General features: G+C 44.7%; 2 protein-coding genes across 2 annotated transcripts in view; one reads left to right on the top strand and one right to left on the bottom strand.

Moving 5' to 3' along the window:
* Nucleotides 1-2,982: 2,982 nt before the first annotated feature.
* On the bottom strand, nucleotides 2,983-13,270 carry LOC144673249 (uncharacterized). The gene is made up of 3 exons (XM_078535175.1): nucleotides 13,205-13,270; nucleotides 11,046-12,002; nucleotides 2,983-4,098 (listed from the first exon to the last, which is right to left on the bottom strand). The coding sequence occupies exons 1-3, from the start codon at nucleotides 13,268-13,270 to the stop codon at nucleotides 3,496-3,498; spliced, it is 1,626 nt and encodes a 541-aa protein (XP_078391301.1). The 3' UTR covers nucleotides 2,983-3,495.
* A 10,268-nt stretch (nucleotides 13,271-23,538) lies between these two features.
* LOC144673250 (uncharacterized) overlaps nucleotides 23,539-25,534 on the top strand; it is an 80,520-nt gene continuing 78,524 nt past the window's right edge. The window contains 2 exon segments of the mRNA XM_078535176.1: nucleotides 23,539-23,550; nucleotides 23,613-24,470. Of these exon segments, the coding sequence (XP_078391302.1) occupies nucleotides 23,539-23,550; nucleotides 23,613-24,470 (870 nt within the window).

Raw genomic sequence — 25,534 nt, forward strand, 5'->3', positions numbered from 1 at the left:
GATCCCCGTGTTCTAAATTCACCAGATGGGAAACATTTTCTCAGCATCTACCCTGTCAGGCCATTTAAGAATGTTTCAGTTAGATCGCTCAATCTTCCAAACTCCATTCAATATAGGCCGAGTCTGCTCTATCTCTCCTCATGGGACAATCTCCTCATCCCAGGAACTAGCCTGGTGAACACTGGTTTCACTCCCTCTAGGGCAAGTGTGTCCTTCCTTAGGTAAGGAGACTAAACCCGCAAACAGTACTCCAGGTGATGCCTCACCAATGCTCTGAGTAATTGTAGTAAGACATCTTTACTCTTATACTCCAATCCCTTTGTAATAAAAGCTGACAGACCATTTACCATTTGCTTGCTGTACCTGCATGTTAACTTTCTGTGATTCACGTACAAGAACAGCCAGGTCCCTCAGAATGTAAATATTTCCCAGTCTCTCACCATTCGAAAAATATTCTTTCTTATATTTTTCCTACCAAAGTGGATAACTTCACACTTCACCATGTTGTATTCCATCTGCCACGTTCTTACCCAACCTGTCTATATCCCTCTGCAGCCTCTTTGTGTCCTCCTCAACACTTACTTTCCCACCCAACATTGTATCGTCAGAAAACCTGGATATATTACACTCAGTCTCCTCATCTAAGTCATTGGTATCGATTGTAAATGGCTGAGGCACAACAACTGATCCTTGTGGTACCTGCTAGTCACAGCCTGCCAACCTAAAAATGTCCTGTTTATTCCCACTCTCTATTTTCTGACCATTAACCATTCCTCAGTCCATGCTCAGATACCCCCCAAACACCAGACCGAATTTTGTGTAATGACCTCTTGTATGGCCCCTTATCAAATGCTTTTTGAAAATCCAAATACACAACATCTTCTGATACCCTCATTATCCTCCTTACTTATTACATTTTCAAAAAGCTCTGAACAGATTTGTCAAACATGATCTCCCTTTCATAAATCCATATTGGCTCTGCTCAATCAGTTAATGATTTTCTAAATGCCCTGTTACCACATCCCTCACGATAGATTCCTACATTTTGTCAATTACTGATGTTAGACTGACTGATCTCTAGTTCCCCATTTTCTCTCTTCCTCCTTTTCAGAAAAGTGAGATTATGTTTGCTACCAAGGCTGGGAGAGACACTTTGGAAGGTATGGGGAGCTGGGACTTGTCCATGAGAGTAACCAAAGGTCTAGGTCCTGAAATAATTCAGAGTGACGATGTGTTAGTCATGGCTCAGTGGTTGCATTTTCATGTCTGAGTCAGGAGGTTGTGGGTTCAAATCCACATCCAGAAAGATGAGCATAAAATTGAGGGAGCACTGCACTGTCAGAAACAGACTGTCAGAGATGGCACTGAGACAGAATGGACAGGTGTAAGAGATCCATTGACACTATTTCAAAGAGCCAGGGTTTCTCCCAGGAGTCTTGGTCAATATTAATCCCTCAATCAACATCACTGAAACAGATTATCTGGGTATTATTAATTTGTTGTCTATGGGATCTTGCTGTGCATAAATTAGCTGCTGTATTTCCTACATTCCAACATTGTCTACACTTCAAAGGAATTTCATTGGCTGTAAAATGCTTTGGACATCCTGATGTCATGAAAGGCTCTGCAGAAATAAAAAATTTTCTTTAACAGAGGAGAAAAGGCCCAGAAATGGAACAGTCGAGAACAGGATTTCAATTAGTCTCCTCTTATCCTGGAGTAAACGAATACTCCACACACTGTGTGTTTGACGCCAAAGTGATTTATTTGACATTTAACCAGAATATTAAACTCCAGCCCTGTTACAGGGATTATTAACACCAGGAGGAATAAAACCCCCAAGAGCTGGATTTTCAAAGAGGTTTGGGAACCTGACACTGGATCAATTCCGGGTCCGCACTCTGCACCTGAACTGCATCGCTCTTGCAGCACTATTTTTAAATGTAAATAAGCTGTTTTGGCAGGAGGTGAGCTCAGCATCCAAACCGAGGCACCAAGTGCCTCCGGGGGCAGGGAGCTTCCTGTCCAGCAGCAAAGGCAGCCATTTTGGGGTTTGCTACTGCTTTGCCGAGGGGAGCTAGCAGCTCATGAAATGACCAGGACAATAAAGACAATACAAGTGTGCACGGACATCAAGATACAGCGCTCAAACCGGAACAAGTCTATCCCTCAAATTCAACAAACAAAAACCAGATGAAAATTAACTTCCTTTCGATCTATGGTAACTCCACAGCTGTGCGCTAACGTGCAGCAGACTATCTGACTTCATCCTGTAAGTAAGCCTGGGTACTAGATTTTAGTGTAGCCCAACCATTTTCAGGTTCATTTCATGTCATATTCATTGTAATAAGCTAACAATGTCAAAACACAATTTTCTGCTAACATTGAGATAAGAAGCCATTTTGATGATTTTAACCTTTTCCAACAAACTTTCCCAAAACAGTATTACGAAGCAGTGATTGACGGGCAACAGATGATTGGTAGTTGCTTAGAAGTCGCTTCATGTTATCTCAATATTTCTCCATTAGCATTTCTTATGAGAGAATTAAAGTGCTGTAACAGCTGGGAAAGAAATGGGATAAGCCTCGGACTTGCTCCCTATCGGGAACACACACTGTCCTTGATTGTTGAGTCTGTCTTAATGAATGGGCTCCTGAAAAAACATCAAGATGAGAGACATAGCTTAAAGGAAGGCACTGTCCTAAGTTTAAGACAATGTGGCAAATTAGCTAAAACCACTGGAGTTAACTCTTGTCACATTATTGACAAACCATAGACCAATTAGCCATTTCCAATAACTTGGCTAAGGTGGGGTTACAGCATCTTTTAAGTGTAGAAATGAAGATTTCGAGAAGCCATTTTGTTAGCATGTTATCTGTGTATCGAATGACGGAGGGTTATCCTCACTTCATGTCTTCAGCCTGATCAACCGAGGAAAGTTGTGAGAAGTCTGTTTAATTGTTAAAGTTAAACATTCTCCTCTTACTGTTAATTGAAACTTGATTTTTATCTTTCTAACTTGTTACCTTTCCACATTTTAATGGTTAATAAATCTTTTTAAAATGACCATTTAGAGTGTTCATTCCTGCCGGATGCTCAGTCCTGTAGAACCTGATGATTTCATTCACAATTGGGGATTTATTGCAAACAACCTGTACCCCATAAATCAATTTAGAATCCAGAAGAAAAGACTGAAAATCCCATTCTGTTCCAGACAGGCTCCTTAACAAGTTCTTTAATGAGATTAAGGGGCCGTTAATTGGTGGTGAGTGGGTTTCCTGTTTCCTCCCCTCCACCGGCACTTTGAAAATTACAAACTGTCTCAGAGGCAGCGGATCCAGTGCCTCCAACTGGGAAAGTAATTTTCAAATCGCACAAGTCCCGGTTCCCACCCCCATCAGAAAGTGAAAATCCAACCCCAGTTATCAGAATGAACCTAGTTCAAACCTGGATGTGATTCACGACAGCAATAACAGCAGAATCCAATCCCTGTTGTCATATGTGAAACTTCTGGTGTCTCATCAAGTTAGATGAAAAAGTGAATCCCTTCCCACAGATGGGGCAGTTGAAAGGCCTCTCCCCAGTGTGAACTCGCTGGTGTCTGTGCAGGTTGTGCGACCGAGTGAATCTCTTCCCACACACACAGCAGGTGAACGGCCTCTCCCCAGTGTGAACTCGCTGGTGTTTCAGCAGATTTATTGGTCCTTTGAAACTCTTCTCACAGTCAGAGCATTTAAACAATCTCTGATCACTGTGAACAAGTTGATGTGTCAGCAGAGCAGATGACTGAGTGAAGCCTTTCCCACACACAGAGCAGGTGAACGGCCTCTCCCCAGTCTGAACTCGCTGGTGGGTCCCCAGGTTAGATGAACTCATGAATCCCTTCCCACACACGGAACAGCTGAACGGCCTCACGCCACTGTGAGCACGCTGGTGTGTCAGAAGATTTGATAACTGCGTGAAACCCTTCCCACAATCGGTGCAGGTGAACGGCCTCTCCCCAGTGTGAATACGTAAATGAATTTCCAGCTGGGATGGGGAAATGAATCCAGTTCCACAGCCCCCACATTTCCACGGTTTCTCCGTGGTGCCGGTGCCCTTGTGTCTCTCCAGATTGGATGATCAGTTGAATGCTTGTCCACACACACACAGACACACACACACACACAGAAAACATGTGTACGTGGAATTCACAACATCCCACTGTAAATGCTGTAATTTTTTTTTCAGGTTGTGTAACTAGCTAAAGCTCTTTGCACAGTCAGTGCACTGGAACACTCTCACCGGTGTGAATGTGTCTCAGTGCTTTTCCAGTCATATAGATGAGTGATTTTTTTTTTTCTACAGTCAGAACAGGCAAACATTTCTCCTTCCACATTCAAAGGCTGGTGATATTCTGCTCCTGATGAATCAAGTGACTCTGTTAGATCTTGATGTGATGTTTTGTTTGAGTTACCAGTCTATAAATTCTCCCTTCTGATGCCCCTGTAAGCAGAAATTTCAAAAGTCCTCATTGTAAGCACGGCATAGAAATTAAGAACAGTTAATTTTAGTTCCTATGGAACATTTTTCCTCTCTTGTTCCCCCAAAGCTGCAAATCCCCGTCCCACACACTCTCCCTCTTCCCTGGGCTGAAATCTAAATAAAGTGTTGGATAATTCTCTGTATCCTTTGATTAAATTCTACAACTGGAGATCATGTTTTACAAGGGGCCATTTGTTAACAGTTTCCCAAACACAGATCAGATCCTCATTGATTTGAGCCCAAAGTGTAACCTCTTATTTCTTGTCCCCCCTCCCCCATCCTCTGATGTGAACCATCCTCCACTCGCTGAGCCAGGATGGCGGCCGTTAACCTGGGCCTGTTCCCGGGAGGGAGAAGCCCCGCAGCTGCAAACCAGGAGCTGACAATTATTCCTCAGGGTTTGCGGATCCACAAAGTGTTTCCAAATCCTCCCCGTCCAGCCGCCGGCTCCATCGCTCCCTCCCCCCGGGCCTGTCACCGCCGGGTAAACACGGGGCCTGGGGCCTACCCCAGAAGTTGATCCAGTTCCCAGTCCAGCCGCGGTTTCCATTCCTACCCTGTGCTCACAATCTCCTCCCGCCTCCCGAACCGTCCGCTCCTCCTCACTCTGTCACCATGACTGACACTGAGCATGCTCAGAGCGCACACCCACACTGCACCTGCGCACTGGACTCCCATTGTCATTGATAAGGGACTTTCTGCAACGCGGTGTGTTCTGGGTAAATAATCCGCCATTATAGCTTGACTTGGGAACACAAAATTCAATGCATCGGCTTCCCAATCGAGATCGGGACCCGGGGTGCTGTTAAGGCACAGCGGATGGTAAATGCCGAGCTGTTCAAATCACAGAGAGAAACCTGAAACAGCTGCCAGTACTGTTTTGCAATTTGTATTTTATCTAGAGATGCGTGCCTTGAATTCAATAGTAATAAGTCCACCCACAATTAGAGTATTTTTAAACTAAATTAAACATTCATTAACAGAATAAAAGATTTTAAGCACATTCATAGGTCTACAAATGACTATTATAATAACTCCTAACTCCCCTAATTAATCTAGCTCCCAGTTACACCTCTGTTAAGGCAACAGTAAAACAAAACATAAGTTTAACAGACCCAGGTAAAGCACACAATACCTTGGACAATGATATTCAAAGTGAGTTTTCTTAGCTTCAGTTCCTGCAGACAGCAACTTAATGCCTAGAGGCTGGAGGCTTTTCACACATGTGTTAGATCTCAGAATGCCTTCCCTCTCCTTCATACATGTTTCTCTCTTAATGTAAATTCCAATGCCCCAATATGTCTTTGCAAATTTACTTTTCTCATATCATAAATCTTTCATAGTACTCATATTATCAGTAACCTTTGGGAAAAATAAACACACTGTTTGACTTAGCTTCCTATGGCTACATGTAACATCTTATCATCTCTTTGAAGTTCAAACTAACCTAATTTATCTAAAAATGCAATTGTTCCTTGCATCTCGCATTCTAAAACTTCAGCCAGGTTTATGTATTTAGCATTTCAAACCTAGCTTCCCTTTTGATCATTCAAAAGCCCCAGACCAGCTGTCTCCAATTCCATTAAATCCCCTCCCCCACACATATCCAGACAGAGAAACTAATCCAAACCCCAAAATTAGCCTACCTTTACAATGTATCACATCAATATGATGAAATGCATTATATTTTCATGTCAGCGCATACACACAATAGGTACTTAAATTATGTCGATATCAGAATGTCTGGACCTTCCTCCATGATGCAATCTGTGCAATTCACCCCCACCTCCACCTGCAATTGCAGATTGGAAAAACGTCGAAGTTGAAATTCACAAAGATCAAGACTGGTACAAACTGGTGGAAACAACCTGCTGAGTTTTTCCATCACTTTCCGTTTTTATTTCAGATTTCCAGTTTCCACAGTATTTTGCTTTTAATTCAGTGCTGGTATCTCTGTAAGGAAAGATATGCTGAAAAGCAGACATGAGATAGATGAAATGGAATGTATCTTGTGCGAAACACAAACACCAGCACAGGTCAATTGAACAGAATTCTCTGTTTCTGGACTTGATATTTTCTGTAATTCAGTGTCATCTCCAATCAGCTCCTGATCAGCATGTTCCACATCCACCACTTGTACTGCACATGCTCAGAGTGTAACCGAGTGCTCAGTAATCACACCAGGCTCCTGTAGTCATTGATGGGGCACATTCTGGCACATGGAAAATTATCGATTGTAACAGTGTCGCTCAAAGCTTAATTGGTGAACAAAAATGTTCATCACCACATTGAGATTGGGCCTGTTTCTGTATCAAGTAGCACTTGCTAAGAAATAACCTGCTCACTAATGCTAAGCGTGGGTTCCGCCAGGGTCACTCAGCCCCTGACCTCATTATGGCTGTGGTTCAAACATGGACAAAAGAGCTGCATTCCTGAGGTGCGTTGAGAGTGACTGCCCTTGACATCCAGGCAGCATTTGACCAAGTGTGGCATCAAGGAGCCCTGGCAACACTGGAGTCAATGGGAATCAGGGGGGGAAACTCTACACTGGTTGCATTCATACCTAGCACAAAGGAAGATGGTTGTGGCTGTTGGGGGTCAATCATCTCATTTCTACGACATCACGGCAGGAGTTCCTCAGGGTAGCGTCCTAGGCCCAACCATCTTCAGGCTGTTTCATCAATGACCTTCTTCTCATCATAAGGTCAGAAGTGGGGATGTTCACTGGTGATTGCACAATGTTCAGCACCATTCGCGACTCCTCAGCTACTGAAGCAGTGCATGTCTAAATGCAGCAAGACCTGGATCCAGGCTTGTACTGACAGGTGGCAAGTAACATTCGCAAGACACAAGTGCCAGGCAATGACCATCTCCAACAAGTGAGAATCTACCCATCACCCCTTGACATTCAGTGGCATTACCTTCACTGAGTCCCCCACTATCAATATCCTGGGTGTTACCATTGAGCAGAAACAGAATTAGACCAGCCATATAAATATTGTGGCTCCAAGAGCAGGTCAGAGGCTGGAGATCCTGCCGCAAGTAACTCACCTCCTGACTCTCCAAAACCTGTCCACCATCTACAAAGCACAAGACAGGAGTGTGATGGAATATTCTCCACTTGCCTGGATGAGTGCAGCTCCAACAACACTCCAGAAGCTTGACATCATCCAGGACATCCGCTTGATTGGCACCACATCCACATTCACTCCCTCCACCATCGACAAACAGTAGCAGCTGTGTGTACCATCTAAAGATGCACTGCAGGAACTCACCAAGGCTCCTTCGACAGCACCTTCCAAACCCACGACCGCAGCCATCTCGAAGGACAAGGGCAGCAGATAGATGGGAACACCACCCCCTGGAAGTTCCCCTCCAAACCATTCACCATCCTGACTTGGAAATATATCGCCATTCCTTCAGTTGCTGGATCAAAATCCTGGAGGTCCCTTCTTAACAGCACTGTGGGTGTACCTGCAGTGGTTCAAGAAGGCAGCTCGGCACCACCTTCTCAAGGGCAACTAGGTATGGGGAATAAATGCTGGCCCAGCCAGTGAAGCCCACATCCCGTGAATGAACTTTAAAAAATATTATATATATATAGTTAATATATGATATATTACTATATCATAGATTAGGCAGAGGTCATGGTCCATATCGGTACCAACAACATAGGTAAAAAGAGGGATGAGGGCCTGAAAGCAGAATATAAGGAGCTAGGAAATAAATTAAAAAACAGGACCTCAAAGGTAGTAATCACAGGATTACTCCCAGTACCATGTGCTAGTGAGATCAGGAGTAGGAGAATAGACCAGATGAATACATGGCTGGAGAGATGGTGTAGGAGGGAGGGATTTAGATTCCTGAGGCATGGGGATTGACTCTGGGGATGATGGGACATGTAAAAGCTGGATGGGTTGCAGGACCAGTATCCTCGCAGTGGTATTTGCTAGTAATGTGGGGGAGGGTTTAAATTAGACTGGCAGGGGAAAGGGAAACTGAGTGAGGAGACACAAGAGAAGGAAACAAAGATAGGAATGAAAGATAGAAAAGTAGAAAGCAAAAGTGGAAGGCAGAGGAAACAAGGGCTAGCAGCAAATAGGACCATAGTACAAAAAGAGATGTATAAAAAATGTTAAAAAGACAAGTCGAAAGGCACTGTATATGGATGCATGGAGCATTTGCAATAAGGTAGATGAATTAACAGTGCAAATAGATGTGAACGGGTACAATATGATTGTGATTATGGAAACATGGCTGCAGGGTGACCAAGGCTGGGAACTGAATATCCAAGGGTACTCGATATTTAGGACAGACAGGCAAAAAGGAAAAGAAGGTGGTGTGACATTGTTAGTTAAGGATGAAATCGGTGCAGTAGTGAGAGAGGATATTGGCTTAGAAAATCTAGACCTAGAATCAGTCTGGGTGGAGCTAAGAAGAAACAAAGGGCAGAAAACATTCGTGGGGGTTGTCTATCAGCCTCCAAACAGTAGCGATAAGGTAGGTGACAGTGTTAAACAGGAAATTAGAGATGTATGTAACATGGGTGCTACGGTAATCATGGGTGACTTTAAACTGCATATAGACTGGGCAAACCAAATTAGCAAAAATACTCTGGCAGATGAATTCCTGGAATGTACAAGATTGTTTTTAGACCAGGGTGTCGAGGAACTGACTAGGGAACAGGCTATCCTAGATTTGGTATTGTGCAATGAAGGAGAGTCATATGGACTCGAAATGTTAACTCTGTTTCTCTCTCCACATGTGGTGTCAGACCTGCTGAGTTTTTCCAGCATTTTCTGTTTTTATTTCAGATATCCAGCATCCGCAATCTTTTGCTTTTACGCTAACATCACGAGGAAATCTTTTCAGTAACAACTGGTGAGAATTTTGAATTCACTATCTGATGGATACAGAATCAAGGGAAACCTTCAAAAAGGAACTGGATAAATATTTGAAGGAGAAATGATGCAGGGATGAGTAAAGAATGGGTGAATGGGACTAACTGGATAGGTCATCGAATTTGTCAGTACAGATTTGAAAGGCCAATCGGCCTCCTTCTCTGCTGTACTATTAGGAGATTCTATCATCTATAATAATATAATGATTCATAATAAACATACGATAGAATCATAGAGCATGGATGGTGGCCATTCAGCCCATTGTGTCTTTACGGTCCCTGAAAACGTTACCAATCTGTCCCACTCCCCTGCTCTTTTCCGATTGCCGTCCAAATCTTTCCGTATTAATTTAAAATCCAAATCACTTTTGGAAGTTACGAATGAATTTGCTTCTACCAGCCACTCAGACAATGACTTCAGTCTTCCCAGTATTTAATTGGAGGAAATTTCTGCACATCCACCAAACAGTCTGATAATTTACCAAGAGTGGAGAAGTCGAGAGAGCTGGTGGTGAAGTAGAGCTGGGAGCTGTCAGTGTAAATGTGATAAGTGACAGTGTTTTCAGATGATGTCACTGTTTGGAGCAGGTTAATGAGAAATAAGAGACCAAGGCTGGATCCTTTGGGGACACCAGAGGTAACTGTGAGTGGAAAGGGAAGACATTGCAAGTGATTCTCTGGCAATGATTAGATAGAGAAGAATGGAACTAGGAGTAGCCTCACCCAGCTGGATGACAGGGGAGAGGCGAAGGTGCAGAATGATGTGGTCAACATTGTCAAAGGCTGCAGACAGGTCGAGGACGAGAAGGGCGAGTTTATCTTTGTCACAGTCGCATAGGATGTCATTTGTGACTTGGATAAGAGCTGTTTCAGTACTGTGACAGGGGCAAAAACATGATTGGAGGGATTCAGACATGGAGTTCTGGGAAAGATGGGCAAGGATTTGGGAGGTGACAACAAGGACTTTGGAGAGGAAAGAGAGACTGGAGATGGGGCAGTAGTTTGGAAAGACAGTGGGGACAAAGATTTGTTTTTTGAGAAGGGTATAATGATGGCAGATTTGAAGGAGAGAGGGACAGTACCTGAGAGAGAAAACTATTATCATAGTCAGTGAACATGGGGAAGTTGAGTGATCAGTAGTTTAGTTGCAGCAGGGTTGATGAAGGAGGTGGGTTTCATGGACAAGATGAGCTCTGAGAGGGCCTGAGGGGAGATGGGAGAGAAACTACAGAAAGATGAGAGTTCAGGGCTCGGGTAATGGGAAACTTTAGGGAGGGCGAGTGGGAGGGAAGCAGCAGAGGCAGCTGATCGGATTGTCTCAATCTTAGTGCAAAGGAGCTCCATGAGATCCTCACACCGGTTGCTGGGGGTGAGGATGGAGGCTAGGGGAGAGGGAGAGCACTTCAAAATGAAGTAACTTGTGTTAGAGATATTAAAAAGATTCAACACATTGTGTCTTTAGCACAAAACTAATTTATTTGACATTTATCCAGAATATTAGCCCCTCTAAGTAGTCTGTAGTTTATTAACATCAGCAGAAACAGATCCCAGGGAACATGGTTCAGTCCTGGATGTGATTAACAGCAAAATCCCAGCACTTTAGTTACTTGTGAACTTGCTGGTGTCTCAGCAGGTTGGATGAGGTAGTGAATCCCTTCCCACACTGGAGGCAAGTGAATGGTCTCTCCCCAGTGTGAACTCGCTGGTGTGCCAGCAGGTTGGATGAGGTAGTGAATCCCTTCCCACAATGGGGGCAGGTGAATGGCTTCTCCCCAGTGTGAATTCGTTGGTGTGTCAGCAGGTTGGATGAGGTAGTGAATCTCTTCCCACACTGAGGGCAGATGAATGGCCTCTCCCCAGTGTGAATTTGCTGGTGTCTCAGCAGGGTAGATAACTGAGTGAATCCCTTCCCACATTGAGGGCAGGTGAATGGCTTCTCCCCAGTGTGAACTCGCTGGTGTCTCAGCAGGTGGGATGAGGTAGTGAATCTCTTCCCACACTGAGGGCAGATGAATGGCCTCTCCCCAGTGTGAATTTGCTGGTGTCTCAGGAGGCTAGATAACTGAGTGAATCCCTTCCCACACTGGGGGCAGGTGAATGGCCTCTCCCCAGTGTGAACTTGCTGGTGTGTTAGCAGGCTGTGTGACTCAGTGAATCCCTTCCCACACTCAGAGCAGGTGAACAGTCTCTCCCCCGTGTGAACTTGCTGGTGTCTCAGCAGGTGGGATGACTGAGTGAATCCATTCCCGCACTGGAGACAGATGAATGGCCTCTCCCCAGTGTGAATTCGCTGGTGTACAGTGAGTTGGGATGATTCCCTGAACCCAGTCCCGCATTTAGAGCACTTAAATGGTCTCTTGTCAGTGTGAACATGTTGATGGGACATCAGCTCCCAGGAACTTTTATAGCACTTCCTGCAGTCTGGGCATTTAAAAGGTCTCTCTTCACTGTGAACTCGCTGGTGGCTCAGCAGGTGGGCTGAAAGAGTAAATCCCTTCCAACAATTTGAGCAGGTGAATGACCTCTCCCCAGTGTGACTGCATCGATGCTCTTCCAGCTCAGATGGGAATCTGAATCCCTTCCCACAGTCCCCACGTTTCCATGGTTTCTCCCCGATGTGGCTGCGCTTGTGTCTTGACAGGCCAGATGATCAGTTGAAACCTCATCCACACACAGGACACATGTACGGTTTCTCTCCACTTTGAACGGTGCTTTTTCCTTCCACATTCAAAATCAAATGATATTCAAGTTACGATAAATCGGGTGAATGTCAGATTCTGCTGTGATGTTTTGTTTCTGCTTCCTGGCTGCAAATCCTCTCCTTCGAATCCCCTGTGAAACTGCTTTAAAACAGAAAAAAGGGAGTGAGAGAGAACCCACAAAAACACAAAGGCAGGTTGAGCTGAATGAATCTGGTAATTTGTGGGGCCGGCATGAGGAAAAAGTGACCATGATGCTGGATTGTCATAATAACCCAACTGGTTCACTAATGTCCTTCAGGGAATGGAACCTGCCACCTGGTCTGGGTCTACACAAGACTCTGCCTCCATGGGATGAAAGAGAGAGGTGGGAGGTGCAGGGGGTGAAGATGTGTTTAATACATCTTCAGCTCAACCAGAACTTTGGCAGAATATCCCAAACCCTCAACGTCCCACGACCTACGACCTAGAAGGACGAAGGTGTCAGTGAAACCATCACTTCCAACTCACACACTGTCCTAACTTGTCTGACATCCAGTACTGGACGAGCAGAAATTTCCTCCATTTAAATGTTGGGAAGATGAAAGCCATTGTTTTCAGTCCCTGCTACAAACTCCACTCCCTAACCACCAACTCCATCCCTCTTGCAGCTCTCTGAGGCTGAACCAGACTGTTCACAATCTTGTTGTCATATTTCAGCCCAAGCTGAGCTTCTGACTACAAATCACTAAAAGCACCCATTTCCACCTCAGTAAAATCACCCAACTGTGTTCCTGCCTCAGTTCATCTGCTGCTGAAACTCATCCATTCCTTTGTTCCCTATAAACTGAACAATTCGTCTGTGCTTCTTGTCGGCCTCCCAGATTCAACTCCATAGAAACTGGAGGTCACCCAAAACTCAGCAGCTCATGTCCTTACTTGCACCAAATCTTGTTCACCATCGTCCCCTGTGCTCCCTGATGGTCGTGGTCGTCTCCAGCCCTTCAGCCTTCCAGGATTATCTGAGATCATCTAATTCTGACCCACCCCTAGCTCCAATTCCTCCCGTGCATCCACAATCTCCTCCAGCCTCCTCAGCTACCTGTTCCACCCCAGTCCGTCTCCACCAGCCGTATTGAGCATGCTCTGAGCACAGCCCGGCCCCCATGCCGGCGCTCTGGGTTCCTGTTCTCATTGATAGGGGGCTTTCTGACCCATGAGGCATTCTGGGTAATCCTACCGCCATTGAGGCCAATCAGCGAACAGACAATTTTTTTCAACACCGGCTCTGAAGAAGGGTCATATGGACTCGAAACGTTAACTCTGTTTGTCTCTCCACAGATGCTGTTAGACCTGTTGAGCTTTTCCAGCAATTTCTGTTTTTGTTTCAGATTTCCAGCATCTGCAGTTTTTTGCTTTTGCCTCAGGCAATTCTTTTTCCCCAGTTGGTAAATCAGAAGATCCATGAATGAGGGGGATATTGGACAGGAAGTATAATGAGAGGTTCAGACACTTTATTAAATACTCACAGCAGAAGCACATTAATCTGATCGGAGATCACTTCCACACGAGCAGCCAGCGGAGTGGAGCCTCTGGAGATTCTGGTCCCTTTCCCATCAGTATTTACAGGAGCTGGGACATGGAAAAGAGTCTCAGTAAAATCAGGGATTTATTTGTTCACTGTTTTAAAATGGGTCTGGGCTCACACTCAAAGTTTGTGCAGCCTGTGACTCCCTGTGATTATTAACCCTCCCCTTCCAGACCCTTTGGGCTCTCTATTGTTTCTCAATATCCTCCCGGCCCTGTGACTCCCGAGGTTTATTAACCCTCCCTCTCCAGGCCCTTTGGACCGTCTAATGTTGGACTCTGTATTGTTTTTCAATGTCCTCCTGGCCTTGTATCTGATCCAATAAAAACCCTCCTTACATCACACAGGGAACAGCTTTAGACATGTTCTGACTTTTCACCTCAATCTTATTCTGCTGAATGATCTCATTGACCGTTCCCTTTCTCTCGATCAGTCCGTCCACCATCTCTTTTCTGGATTTCACTCCTTCTTGTTGTTCCAGGATTTCATCTCTCTGCCTTTTATTTCTTTTACTGAAGATTCCTGTCCATTGCTGCCTCACAGCCTCGTCCTGTTCCCACATATTCTCCATGTCTAAGTGCTTCCCAGCGGCCGTGCCAGCCGTGGCCCCTATTCCAGCCCAGTCACTGATCCCTCTCTTCCCTCCACCCTTTTTACTGGTGTCACTATCACAGGGACGATCGTGGTGTTTTGCAAAACTGCCTTAACGCCGGGGTCATGGCTACTGGTGGTCACAGTCCACCCATCTCTCTCCCTGCATTCTGACTTCTGAAATCCCCGGATAATTCCCTTATCATCTGAACATCAAGGTGCTTGAAGATGGGATGATATAATCTTGGGGACGGGTGTGTGGTATTCAAGGCAAATAGTACAGGAACTATTTTAAATCTTGTATCACTATATAGGCTTTCTGAGTATGGGTGATGATTAAACCATTTGTGGGACCAATTTCTTATGGCAGAACAGATTAAGGGGTAGTCAGTGAAGCATATGGGGCCTTGGGCTTCATAAATAGAGGTACTGAGTATAAAAACAGAGGCATTATTTTGGCATTTATAATGAAGGCAAATGGAATTTTGGCATTTTTTGCAAAAGGAAGAGTACAAAAATAGGGAAGTGTTGTTGCAACTGTACAAGGCTTTGGTGAGACCGCACCTGGAGTACTGTGCACAGTTTTGGTCCCCTTACTTGAGGAAGGATTTAGTTGCACTGGAGGCGGTTCAGAGGAGGTTCACTAGATTGATTCCAGAGATGCGGGGCTTGTCTTATGAGGAGAGATTGAGCAGTTTAGGCCTATACTCGCTAGAGTTTAGAAGGATGAGAGGAGATCTAATTGAGGTATATAAGATGCTAAAGAGGATAGACAAAGTAGACGTGGAGCGGATGTTTCCCCTTGTGGGGCATTCTAGAACAAGAGGCCATAGTTTGAGGCTAAGGTGTGGTAGATTTAAATCAGAGATGAGGAGGAATTACTTTTCTCAAAGGGTCGTGAATCTATGGAATTCACTATTCCAGAGTGCAATGGATACCGGGACACTGAATAAATTTGAGGAGATAGATTTTTAATTAGTAATGGATTGAAAGGTTATGGGGAGAAGGCGAGAAATTGGAGTTGAGGCCGAAATGAGATCAGCCGTGATCGTATTGAACGGCTGGGCAGGCTCGAGGGGCCGAATTGCCTATTCCTGCTCCTAGTTCTTATGTTATAGAGTTTTGGTTAGGTCACAACTAGAATATTGCATCCAGTTCTGGTCCCCAGTCTTTAGGAAGAATGTGAGGGGCCTTGATAAGGTGCAGAGGAGATTTACCAGAATGGTTCCAGGGATGAGGGATTTTAGCTACAAGGTTAGGCTGGAGAAGCTGGGGTTGTTCTCTTTGGAGCAGGGGAGATTGAGGGGAGATTTGATAGCGGTGTACAAGATTATGAAAGGTTTAGAATAAAGTAGACAAAGGAAATCCTTTTCCATTAGCTGATGGTACAAGGATACAGGTTTTGGGAAAGAGAGGATATGAGGAAGAACTTTTTTCACAGCAAGTAGGGTCATGTGATTTGTCCAACGAATGTGTAGCTAGCGCAGGGGAATAAATTCTAAGGGTTGTATGAGGGGCTGGCTGGATACAAGCAGCCACACAAGCTCTTGTCTAAATAAAGCTTAATTTGTTTGACTAAAAAGCCTCTGAGAGCATGTTTCTACAATAATAACCTGGAACTCAGCCCAGGAGGGTGGTGGAAGTGGAGACGATTAATCATTTCAAAAGGAAAGTGGATGTTATACTGCCAGGATTTTATCAAGGATTTGACCATGTTAAGTGCATGCTGGAGCCTGAGTTTCCGGTCATTTATCATTTAACTTCTCCGCCCCACTCCCACTCTGACCTCTGCATCCTTGGCCTCCTGAACTGTTCCAATGAAGCTCAAGGGGAGTTTGAGGAACAGCAGCTCATCTTTCGAATCGTCACTTTACAACCTTCCAGACTCAGCATCGAGTTCAGCAGTTCCTGCACCAACAGAGAGTTGTCAGGATCTGGAACGCTCTTCCTGAAAAGGTGCTGGAACCTGATTCTATGTTTAGTCTCCGCCCAATCATCCTAGATTCCCCAACCAGTGGATAGAATTTCTCTCTATCAGCCCAATCAGTTCCAATTAATAACCCAAAAACTTTGCTCAAATCACCTCTTCATCTTCTAAATTCCCGGGTTTCTGGGATTACAACGCTCATAGTGAGGTGCTGGATTTTGGCAGAAGGGATAGGGAGAGGGAAGATATAATTCATGGCTCAGTTCTAAAGAGTGTGCATGGACAGAGGGACCCGGGGTTCATGTGCTTTGATCTCTGAAGGTGACAGGATGTATTAAGAGAGAAGTTAGTAAAGCCGATTGGATCTTGAGCTACATAAATAGTGACATTGAGACCAAAAACAGGAAACTATGCTGAATCTTTACAAAGCTCTGGTTAGGCTCCAATTTGAGTTTCTTCTGGTCACCCGAAGTTAGCAAGGATGTGAAGGTCCTTGAGAAGGTGCAGAGGAGGTTTACCAGAATGGTTCCTGCAAAGGAGGTTGAGGTGGGATTTGATTGAGGTGCACAAGGTTCTGGCAGGTTTAGATAAGGTGGGCAAAGAAAAGCTGTTCCCATCAGCTGATTGTACAAGGACTCGGGGACACAGATTTAAGGCTTTGCGTAAAAGGTACGGGAGATGTGATGAAGAATGTTTTTACACAGTGAGTGGTAATGACCTGGAGTTTACTGCCTACGAAGGGAGGTGGAAACGGATATGATGAATGATCTCAAAAGGAAATTGGACAGACACGTGAGGGAAATAAACCTGCAAGGATATGGGGATAGAGCAGGGGCAGGGGAATGGGATGACTGGATTGCTCCAGAAATCTGGCATGGACTCAATGGGCTGAATGGCTTCCTCTGTGCCATAATGACTCTTTTGTGTAATCTTCTGCTGTAATTTAACCCTTGGAGTTTGGATATCACTCAGGTAAAACTGTGCTACACTCCCTCCTGGTGTTTTTCCAGTCACATTGATATCTGAAATTTTCTCCCACAAACAGAACAGACAAACCTTCCACATTCAGATGCTGCTTATATTGAGTTTCTGATGAATCGAGTGAATCTGTCAGATCTTGTTGTGATGTTTGGTTTGAGTTTCCCGTCTATCAATCCTCCAATTCCAGTGCCCTGTAAGTTTACAGAAACCATCACTGTCAGTCTAGGACAGAAATTCACAATATTCTCTCCTCTAGGGTTGCCAACTCTGATTAAATGGAGGCTCCATCACATGACTTGTCCCTATGCTCCAGCCATTAGTCGGCCAACACATCCTTCCTTGTGACACACTGCCTTCTCAGGCCAATTGGAAAGCAAAATGCCTCGTGACGCAATTGGATGATGATTTGTCCCACTTTCAATATTTTTATAAAGAGAAAAATTCAAAGAAAATTACAAATTAAAACAATCTTTTTAATGCCCTTAAGATATTTCTCCAGAGCTGCACACAGCAATGTCCTGGAGATTGATCTTCAGCTCCTGGAAACTCCAGTCCAATCCTGGAAGGTTGACAACCCACTCTTTGTCTGTCTCCTGATCCAGGATCACAGCGCATGCGCCCTGCTGTACCGGGCCTGTGAAGGGCAGGCGCCCCGTAGCTCATAGACCTTTCGGTGCTAATGCGGGACCGGTAACTTTTTATTCGGGGTTCGAAGCCTCCACGTAGTATTTATGAAGCCCCCTGCCCATTCCGCTGGCTCTAATCCTCCCCGCTCACCCACCGACTCCATTACTCAACTGCACTCGATTGTTTCTTCCCCATTCCTTGCAGCGCCATTGACAGTCTGCATTGCGCATGCTCTACTCTCAATGGGGAACTGCGCCTGCGCGGGGCGCGCCTGTCGTGTGGATAGGGCACATTCTTACCCGCAGTGAATGCTGGGTCAGAGCGACGCCATTGAGATCAGACATTTTTTAGTAGAACATTGTGATTTGCGATCAGAATTCCGATTACAATTGGAGCCATTTGTCCAAGTTACAAATTTACTAAATCAATTGATACAGCAACTAAAGAGCACGGGTCCTCCACCATAGTTTTGTCCTGGGTGTGATTAACAGCAGAACAAACCCCTACAGTTAGATGTGGACTCACTGGAGTCTCAGCAGGTGGGGTGAACAAGTGATTTTTTTTCCATAGTCATAAGTGTTAAACTATCCCTCGCGAATAAGAATGGACTAGTCGTAGATCAAAAGTTGGAGTGTTAACCAGGGGGCAAACTGAGTGAATGCCTTTGCACACACAATGAGTCTGATTCTCCTCCCTCAAATGTGAATGTGCTGTTGCGTCAGTAAGTGGGATGACTGAGTAAATCCTTTTCCACATTCGGCTTTCAAATTATCTTTGCACGGTGGGGTTTTATCTAAGAATTTCCAGCTCAGGCGGTAATCACAAATCCTTCTGGTGGTTAGTTTCACAATCTTTTTTAAAATTCATTCATGGGATGTGGGCGTCGCTGGCTAGGCCAGCATTTATTGTCCATCCCTAATTGCCCTTGAGAAGGTGGTGGTAATCTAGCTTCTTGAACCACTGCAGTCCATGTGGTGTAGGTACACCCACAGTGCTGTTAGAGAGGGAGTTCCAGGATTTTGACCCAGCGACAGCGAAGGAACGGCAGTATATTTCCAAGTCAGGATGGTGAGTGGCTTGGATGGGAAGTTGCAGGTGGTGGTGTTTCCCAGGGATCTGCTGTCCTTGCCCTTTTAGATGGTAGTGGTCTTGGGTTTAGAAGGTGCTGTCTAAGGTGAGTTCTTGCAGTGCATCTTGTAGATGGTACACACTTCTGCTACTGTGCGTCAGTGGTGGAGGGAGTGAATGTTTGTGGATGGGGTGCCAATCAAGTGGGCTGCTTTGTCCTGGATGGCGTTGAGCTTCTTGAGTGTTGTGGGAGCTGCACTAATCCAGGCAAGTGGAGAGTATTCCATCACACTCCTCACTTGTGTCTTGTAGATGATGAAGTCAGGAGGTGAGTTATTGCCACAGGATTCCTAGCCTCTGACCTGCTCTTGTAGCCACAGTATTTATATGGCTAATCTTGTTCAGTTCCTGGTCAATGGTAACCCCCAGGATGTTGATAGTGGGGGATTCAGCAATGGTAATGCCATTGAATGTAAAGGGGTGAAGGTTAGATTCTCTCTTGTTGAAGATGGTAATTGCCTAGCACTTGTGTTGCAAATGTTACTTCCCACTTGTCAGTCAAGCTTGGATGTTGCCCAGGTCTTTCTGCATTTGAACATTGACTGCTTCAATATCTGAGGAGTCGCAAATGATGCTGAACATTGTGCAGTCATCAGTGAACCTCCCCATTTCTGACCTTGTGATGGAAGGAAGGTCATTGGTGTAGCAATTGAGGTAGTGTCCGAGGCCCAACCGGCAGTGATGTCCTGGAGCTAAAATGACTGACCTCCAACAACCACAACCATCTTCCTTTGTGCTAGGTATGACTCCAACCAGCAGAGAGTTTTCCCTGATTCCCATTGACTCCAGTTTCACTAGGGCTACCTAATACCACACTCGGTCAAATGCGGCCGTGATGTCAAGGGCAGTCACTCTCACCTCACCTCGGGAGTTCAGCTCTTTTGTCATTGATTGAACCAAGGCTGTAATGTGGTCAGGAGCTGAGTGGCCCTGGCGGAACCCAAACTGGGCATCAATGACCAGATTATTGGGGCTGGAGACTGATGGGGCAGTAATTGGATGGGTTTGATTTGTCCTGCATTTTGTGTACAGGAAATACCTGGGGAATTTTCCTCATTGCCAGATGGATGCCAGTGTTGTAGCTGAACAGCTTGGCTAGGGACGTGGAAAGTTCTGGAGCACAAGTCTTCAGTACTATTGCTGGAATATTGTTTGGGCCCATAGCCTTTGCAGTATCCAGTGTCTTTAGCTCTTTCTTGATGTCACATGGAGTTCATTTCAGCACTCTCCAGTTAAAGAAAAGCAAAATACTGTGGATGCTTCAAATCTTAATTAAAAACAGAAAATTTTGGAAATACTCAGCAATTCTGGTAGCATTTGTGAAGAGAGAAACAGTTTACATTTCAGGCCCATGATCTTTCATCAGAACTGGACTGCATCTGTGCACAGATTTAAATATTAATCTTCTGTCTCCATCCACAGATATGCTGAGTATTTCCAATGTTTTCTGTTTTTAATCTCTGGTTTGAAATGTTGCTCTGGAACTGCATATTAAATTTATTAGCGACTAAATGATATTTATTCTCATTCTGTCTGCAAGTGGAAACATCTTCCACTTGTCTACCCTGTCAAACCCTTTCATAGTCTTAAAGGATCAGGTCATCCTTCATTCTCTTTTCTAGAGAAAACATTTACAGCCTGTCCAGTCTTTCTTAATTGGTGTCACCTGCCAGTTCTGGCATCATTCTAGTATTTTTTTCTTGCATCTTCTCCAGTCCTTTTAGATGTATCTTATAATATGGAGACCTGAGCTAATCTGAGCAGCAAACTCACCATTGTCCCCAAAAGCGCGTATGTTTCAGTATTTTGCTAATTTTCCCATGAGATGAATATAAAATGGGATGGAATAACCAGATCTAATGAGCCAGACTGTAACATTTTGCAGTAATTACAAAGTTGTCTCTTCTCCTTACAGTGAAACGGTGGCTGTTTTACTCTTAATCTGTCAATTATGACATTAAGCATAACGTGTCAGAGAAAGACAAGATTTCAGTGCTGTTACACTAGGCCAGACTAAAGTTCAGTTAATATGATTGCCGAGCAGTGATTGGGAGCAGTTGCAAGTTATTCTCTGTCTTGAATATATTCCAGATGCAAATCCATGAAAGTTTAGATACTGGAGAATCAATGGTTTGGAGATAGGGAGGAAAAGTGGAGTTAAGGAGGAAGAGCATTTAATGGTGTAGAGGCTCAAGTGGCCATATCTTCTCCTGCTGCTCCTATTTCTGGTTTTTTTATGAACATCATTTTGAATCATTTCCGTGCGAGCACAGCAGATGCTGCACCCACCCTTTCACCTCCTCCCTTCCTACATTCCCGGCCCTCAATACGCTTTTCAGGTGACACAGTGATTTCCTTGTACTTGTTGCAGTTTAGCATCGTGTTTTCATTACTCATGATGCCGTCTCTCCTACACTGAGGAGATTAAATCAAATTGGGTGACTGCTTTGTGGAACATCACCATTCAGTTTGCACATGTGATACTTCTGATCATTTACTATTTTAGTTCTCTGTCTCACTTCAGTTCTGACCTCTCTGTCCTCAGCCTCCTGCACTGTTCCAATGAATCTCAAAGGCAACTCGAGGAACACTGTTCATCATTGATTAGACACTTTGCAACCTTCTAGACTCAACATTCATTTCAACAATTTCAGATCATAACCACCACTCCCATTTTTTCAGACAGTAGGTGCTTGTAACTGTTCTGCTGTTATCATTCAGACCTCCTCTGGACCTGTCTTTTGTCTCTTCACTTGTCCCATTAGTTTATTTACTTGTCTTCTTATCACCCAGTGTTGCCTTGCATCATCTGCTTTTTCATTTAATCACTCCAGCCTTCCATCCTATCACAAGACCGTTTGTTCTTTTCTCCTTTCCCCTTCTCATTTCCCTGACTCCGTAAATGCTGGAAAACAACTAAATCTCTAAATTCTTCCAGCTTGGATAAAAATTTAGCGACCTGAAACATTTACTCTGTTTCCCTCTCCACTCCACTCCATCTCCAGCTCTAATTCCCGAACAGAAAATGCTGCCAAGAATCAGCAAGTCAGGCTGAGTCTGTGGCCGCTCTCAGCGTCTGAAACCATCACAATGCCTGGGTGATTGACGGCAGCTCCGGACCAATAGGAAGAGTGGGCGGCACTGGAAGACCGTGCGGGACTAGCTGGTCCTCCAACCAATCGGAATGAAGGACGGGTGCCACCTGATCATCCTTCCGGCTGGCGCCCTGCGCGCAGGCGCAATGTTGTTGTGACTGAAGTCTGGGGCTTGCGGGAGCTGAAGGAGGAAGGATGGGGGGACAAGGTGAAAATCTGGGTAACTGAGGAGAGGAATGGAGCCGGAGAGTGGACTGGATGCTGCATAAACGCTATGCCTCGGTCTCTAAACCCGAATGAGAAGCTGCCGGACCCGCGTTTGCACCAAATCGAGCAAACCTGCGACCTCCTCCGGTCACAGGCCCGAGTTAACGGCCGCCATCTTTCTAGGGTCAATGTGCAGCAGTGCGCATGCGCAGTTATCCCTGTCTCTGACAGCAGGAGGAGAGAATATTGTGCATTTCTATCCTAGACTGCCAGGGATGGATTTTGGAAACTCCTTTTACAGGGGGCTAGAAGGGGAGGATTTACACACAGCAAACTAAAACCAAGGGAAATGTTTGTCTCTTCTCAGTTTCTATCCTGGATTGACAGTGATGAATTTTGTAAACCAGAATAAATACTTCTGTTATGAAAGATTGAACAGGGTGGAGCTTTCTTTTTCCTTCAGAAAATGGAAGAGTTAGCAGTGAGCTGATAGAGGTCTTCACAATGATCAATGGGTTAGACGCGGTAGATATGGAGAAAATGTTTTCACTTGAAATTTCTTGAGTGGTTACAATGTGAAACACATAGGAAACCATTGAGATAATTTTGAAAGGAAACTAGATGAGTACGTGAGGGAAATGGGAATAGAGAGATAAGCTGAAAGGATGAGATGAGGTGCATGGAATGGGAGGAGAAGCATGTGGTATATAAAAACCAGCATAGTCGTTGGACAGAATGGCCTTTGTTTTTTTGAATATTCTGAGTATTTCAATGTAAACTCCTTTTACAGGGTATTCAGAGGGTTGGATTTGCAGATGGGAAATTCAAACCAAACATTATGTCAAGATCTGATAGAGTCACTCGATTCATCAGAACCTGAATATCATCGGCCTTTGAATTTGGAAGAAGAAATGTTTGTCTGTAAGGAAAGATTTTAAACAACATTGCGACTGGAATAGCACTGAGACATACACACATGAGTGAGAGGGTTCCAGTGCAATGATTGGAAAGAGTTTTAACCAGCCTGAAAAAAAAGTGCACCATTCACAGCAGGGAGAGACTGTACACGTGTTCTGTGTGTGGATGAGGCTTCAACTGATTATCAAACCTAGAGAGAAACAAGGACACCCACACCATGGAGAAACCATGGAAATGTGGGGACTGTGGGAAGGGATTCAATTACCCATCTGAGTTGGAAACTCATCGACGTATTCACACTGGGGAGAGGCTGTTCACCTGCTCTGTGTGTGGGAAGGGATTCACTCAGTCATCCAGCCTTCACACACACCAGCATGTTCATACTGGTGACAGGCCATTCATCTGCCTTGAATGTGGGAAGGGATTTAATGCATTATCAACCCTCCAGACTCACCAGCAGGTTCACTCTGATCAAAGACCATTTAAATGTTCTGACTGTGAGAAGAGCTTTAAAAGCAGAAAGGATCTACTGATACACCAACGCTCTCACACTGGGGAGAGGCCGTTCACCTGTGCAGTGTGTGGGAAGAGATTCACTCAGTCATCCCACCTCCTGACACACCAACTTGTTCACACTGATAAGAGACATTTTAAATGTTCTGACTGTGAGAAGAGCTTTAAAAGTAAAAAGGATTTACTGAACGACCAACGCACTCTGACTGGGGAGAGACCATTCACCTGCTCCGTGTGTGGGAAGGGATTCACTTGTTCATCCCACCTTCTAACACACCAATTTGTTCACACTGATAAGAGACCATTCCATTGTTCTGACTGTGAGAAAAAATTTAAAAGCAAAAAGGATCTTCTGAAACACCAACATACTCACTCAGGGGAGAGGCCATTCACCTGCTCTATCTGTGGGCAGGGATTCACTCGGTTAGCCCACCTGGTGAGACACCATCGAGTTCACACTGGGGAGAGGCCGTTCACCTGCTCTGAGTGTGGGCAGGAATTCATTGATTCATCCAACCTTCTGAAGCATCAGCGATTTCATTCTGGGGAGAGACCATACACTTGCCCCTTGTGCAGGAACAGATTCACTCAGTCATCCCATCTCACTACACACCAGCTTGTTCACACTGATCAGAGACCTTTTAAATGTTCTGACTGTGAAAAGGGATTTAAAAGTAAACAGAATCTGCTGACACACCAGCGTATTCACACAGGGGAGAGGCCGTTCACCTGCTCCATGTGTGGGAAGGGATTTGCTCAGTCAAACAACCTGCTGAGACACCAGCAAGTTCACATGCGACAGCGGGGGTTGGATTCTGCTGTTATTGCTGCTGTTAATCACATCCAGTGCTGAATCATGTCTGGACGCCTGTTTCCAGTGGGGCTCCACAGTTTTGTGGTTTATAGCAATGATTTAGACTTAAATGTGGGGACCATGAGTAAGAAGTTTGCAGGTGATCCCAAAGTTGTTTATGTGTTTAACAATGAGGAATAAAGCCATAGACTGCAGGAAGATATCAATGTACTGTTCAGATGGACAGGAAAATGGCAAATGGAATTCAATCTTGAGCAGTGTGAGATAATGAATTTGGGAGGGCAAACAAGACAAGGGAATGAACAATAAATGGGTTAATGCTGAGAAGTGTAGAGGAACAGAGGGACCTTGGAGTGCATATCCACAGATCCCTGAAGGTGGCTGGACAGGCAGATCAGGTGGTCAAGAAGGCATTTGGGACATTTTCCTTTCTTGGCTGAAGTCTAGAATATACGAGCAGGGAGATTATGCTGGAATCGTACAAAACACTAGTTAGAGCACAGCTAGAGTACTGAGTACAGCTCTGACACTGCATTACAGGAAGGATGTTCTCACACCAGAGAGGGTACAGAGGAGATTTACGATTTACAGGATTGAAGAAATTCAACTATGAGGAAAGATTGGATCAGCTGGGGTTATTTTCTATGACTGAGGGGAGATTTAATTGATGTGTATGAAATTATGAGGGGCCCAGAATGAGTGGACAGGAAGGACCTTTTTCTCTTAGCAGAGAAATAAATAACCAGAGGGAGGGTACAGTTTAGAATTAAAATAATTGGCAGAAGGAATGAAAGGGGGAGGGAGAAATCATTTCAGCCAAAGGGTGGTGCAAGTCTGGAACTCACTGTCTGATTGGGTCGTACAGGCAGAAACCCTCATTGCATTTAACAGAAAGACTTGGATATGCAGTTGAATTACTGGAACATACAGGGTGACAGACTAAGATCTGCAAAGTGGGATTGGCTGAATAGCTTTATTTCAGCCAGTTCAGACACGATGGGCCAAATGGCCTTTTTCTGTACCAGAACTTTCTGATGCTTTTA

The sequence above is a fragment of the Cetorhinus maximus genome, unplaced genomic scaffold (genome assembly GCF_964194155.1).
Source record: "Cetorhinus maximus unplaced genomic scaffold, sCetMax3.hap1.1 HAP1_SCAFFOLD_320, whole genome shotgun sequence".
Classification (NCBI taxonomy): Eukaryota; Metazoa; Chordata; class Chondrichthyes; order Lamniformes; family Cetorhinidae; genus Cetorhinus; species Cetorhinus maximus.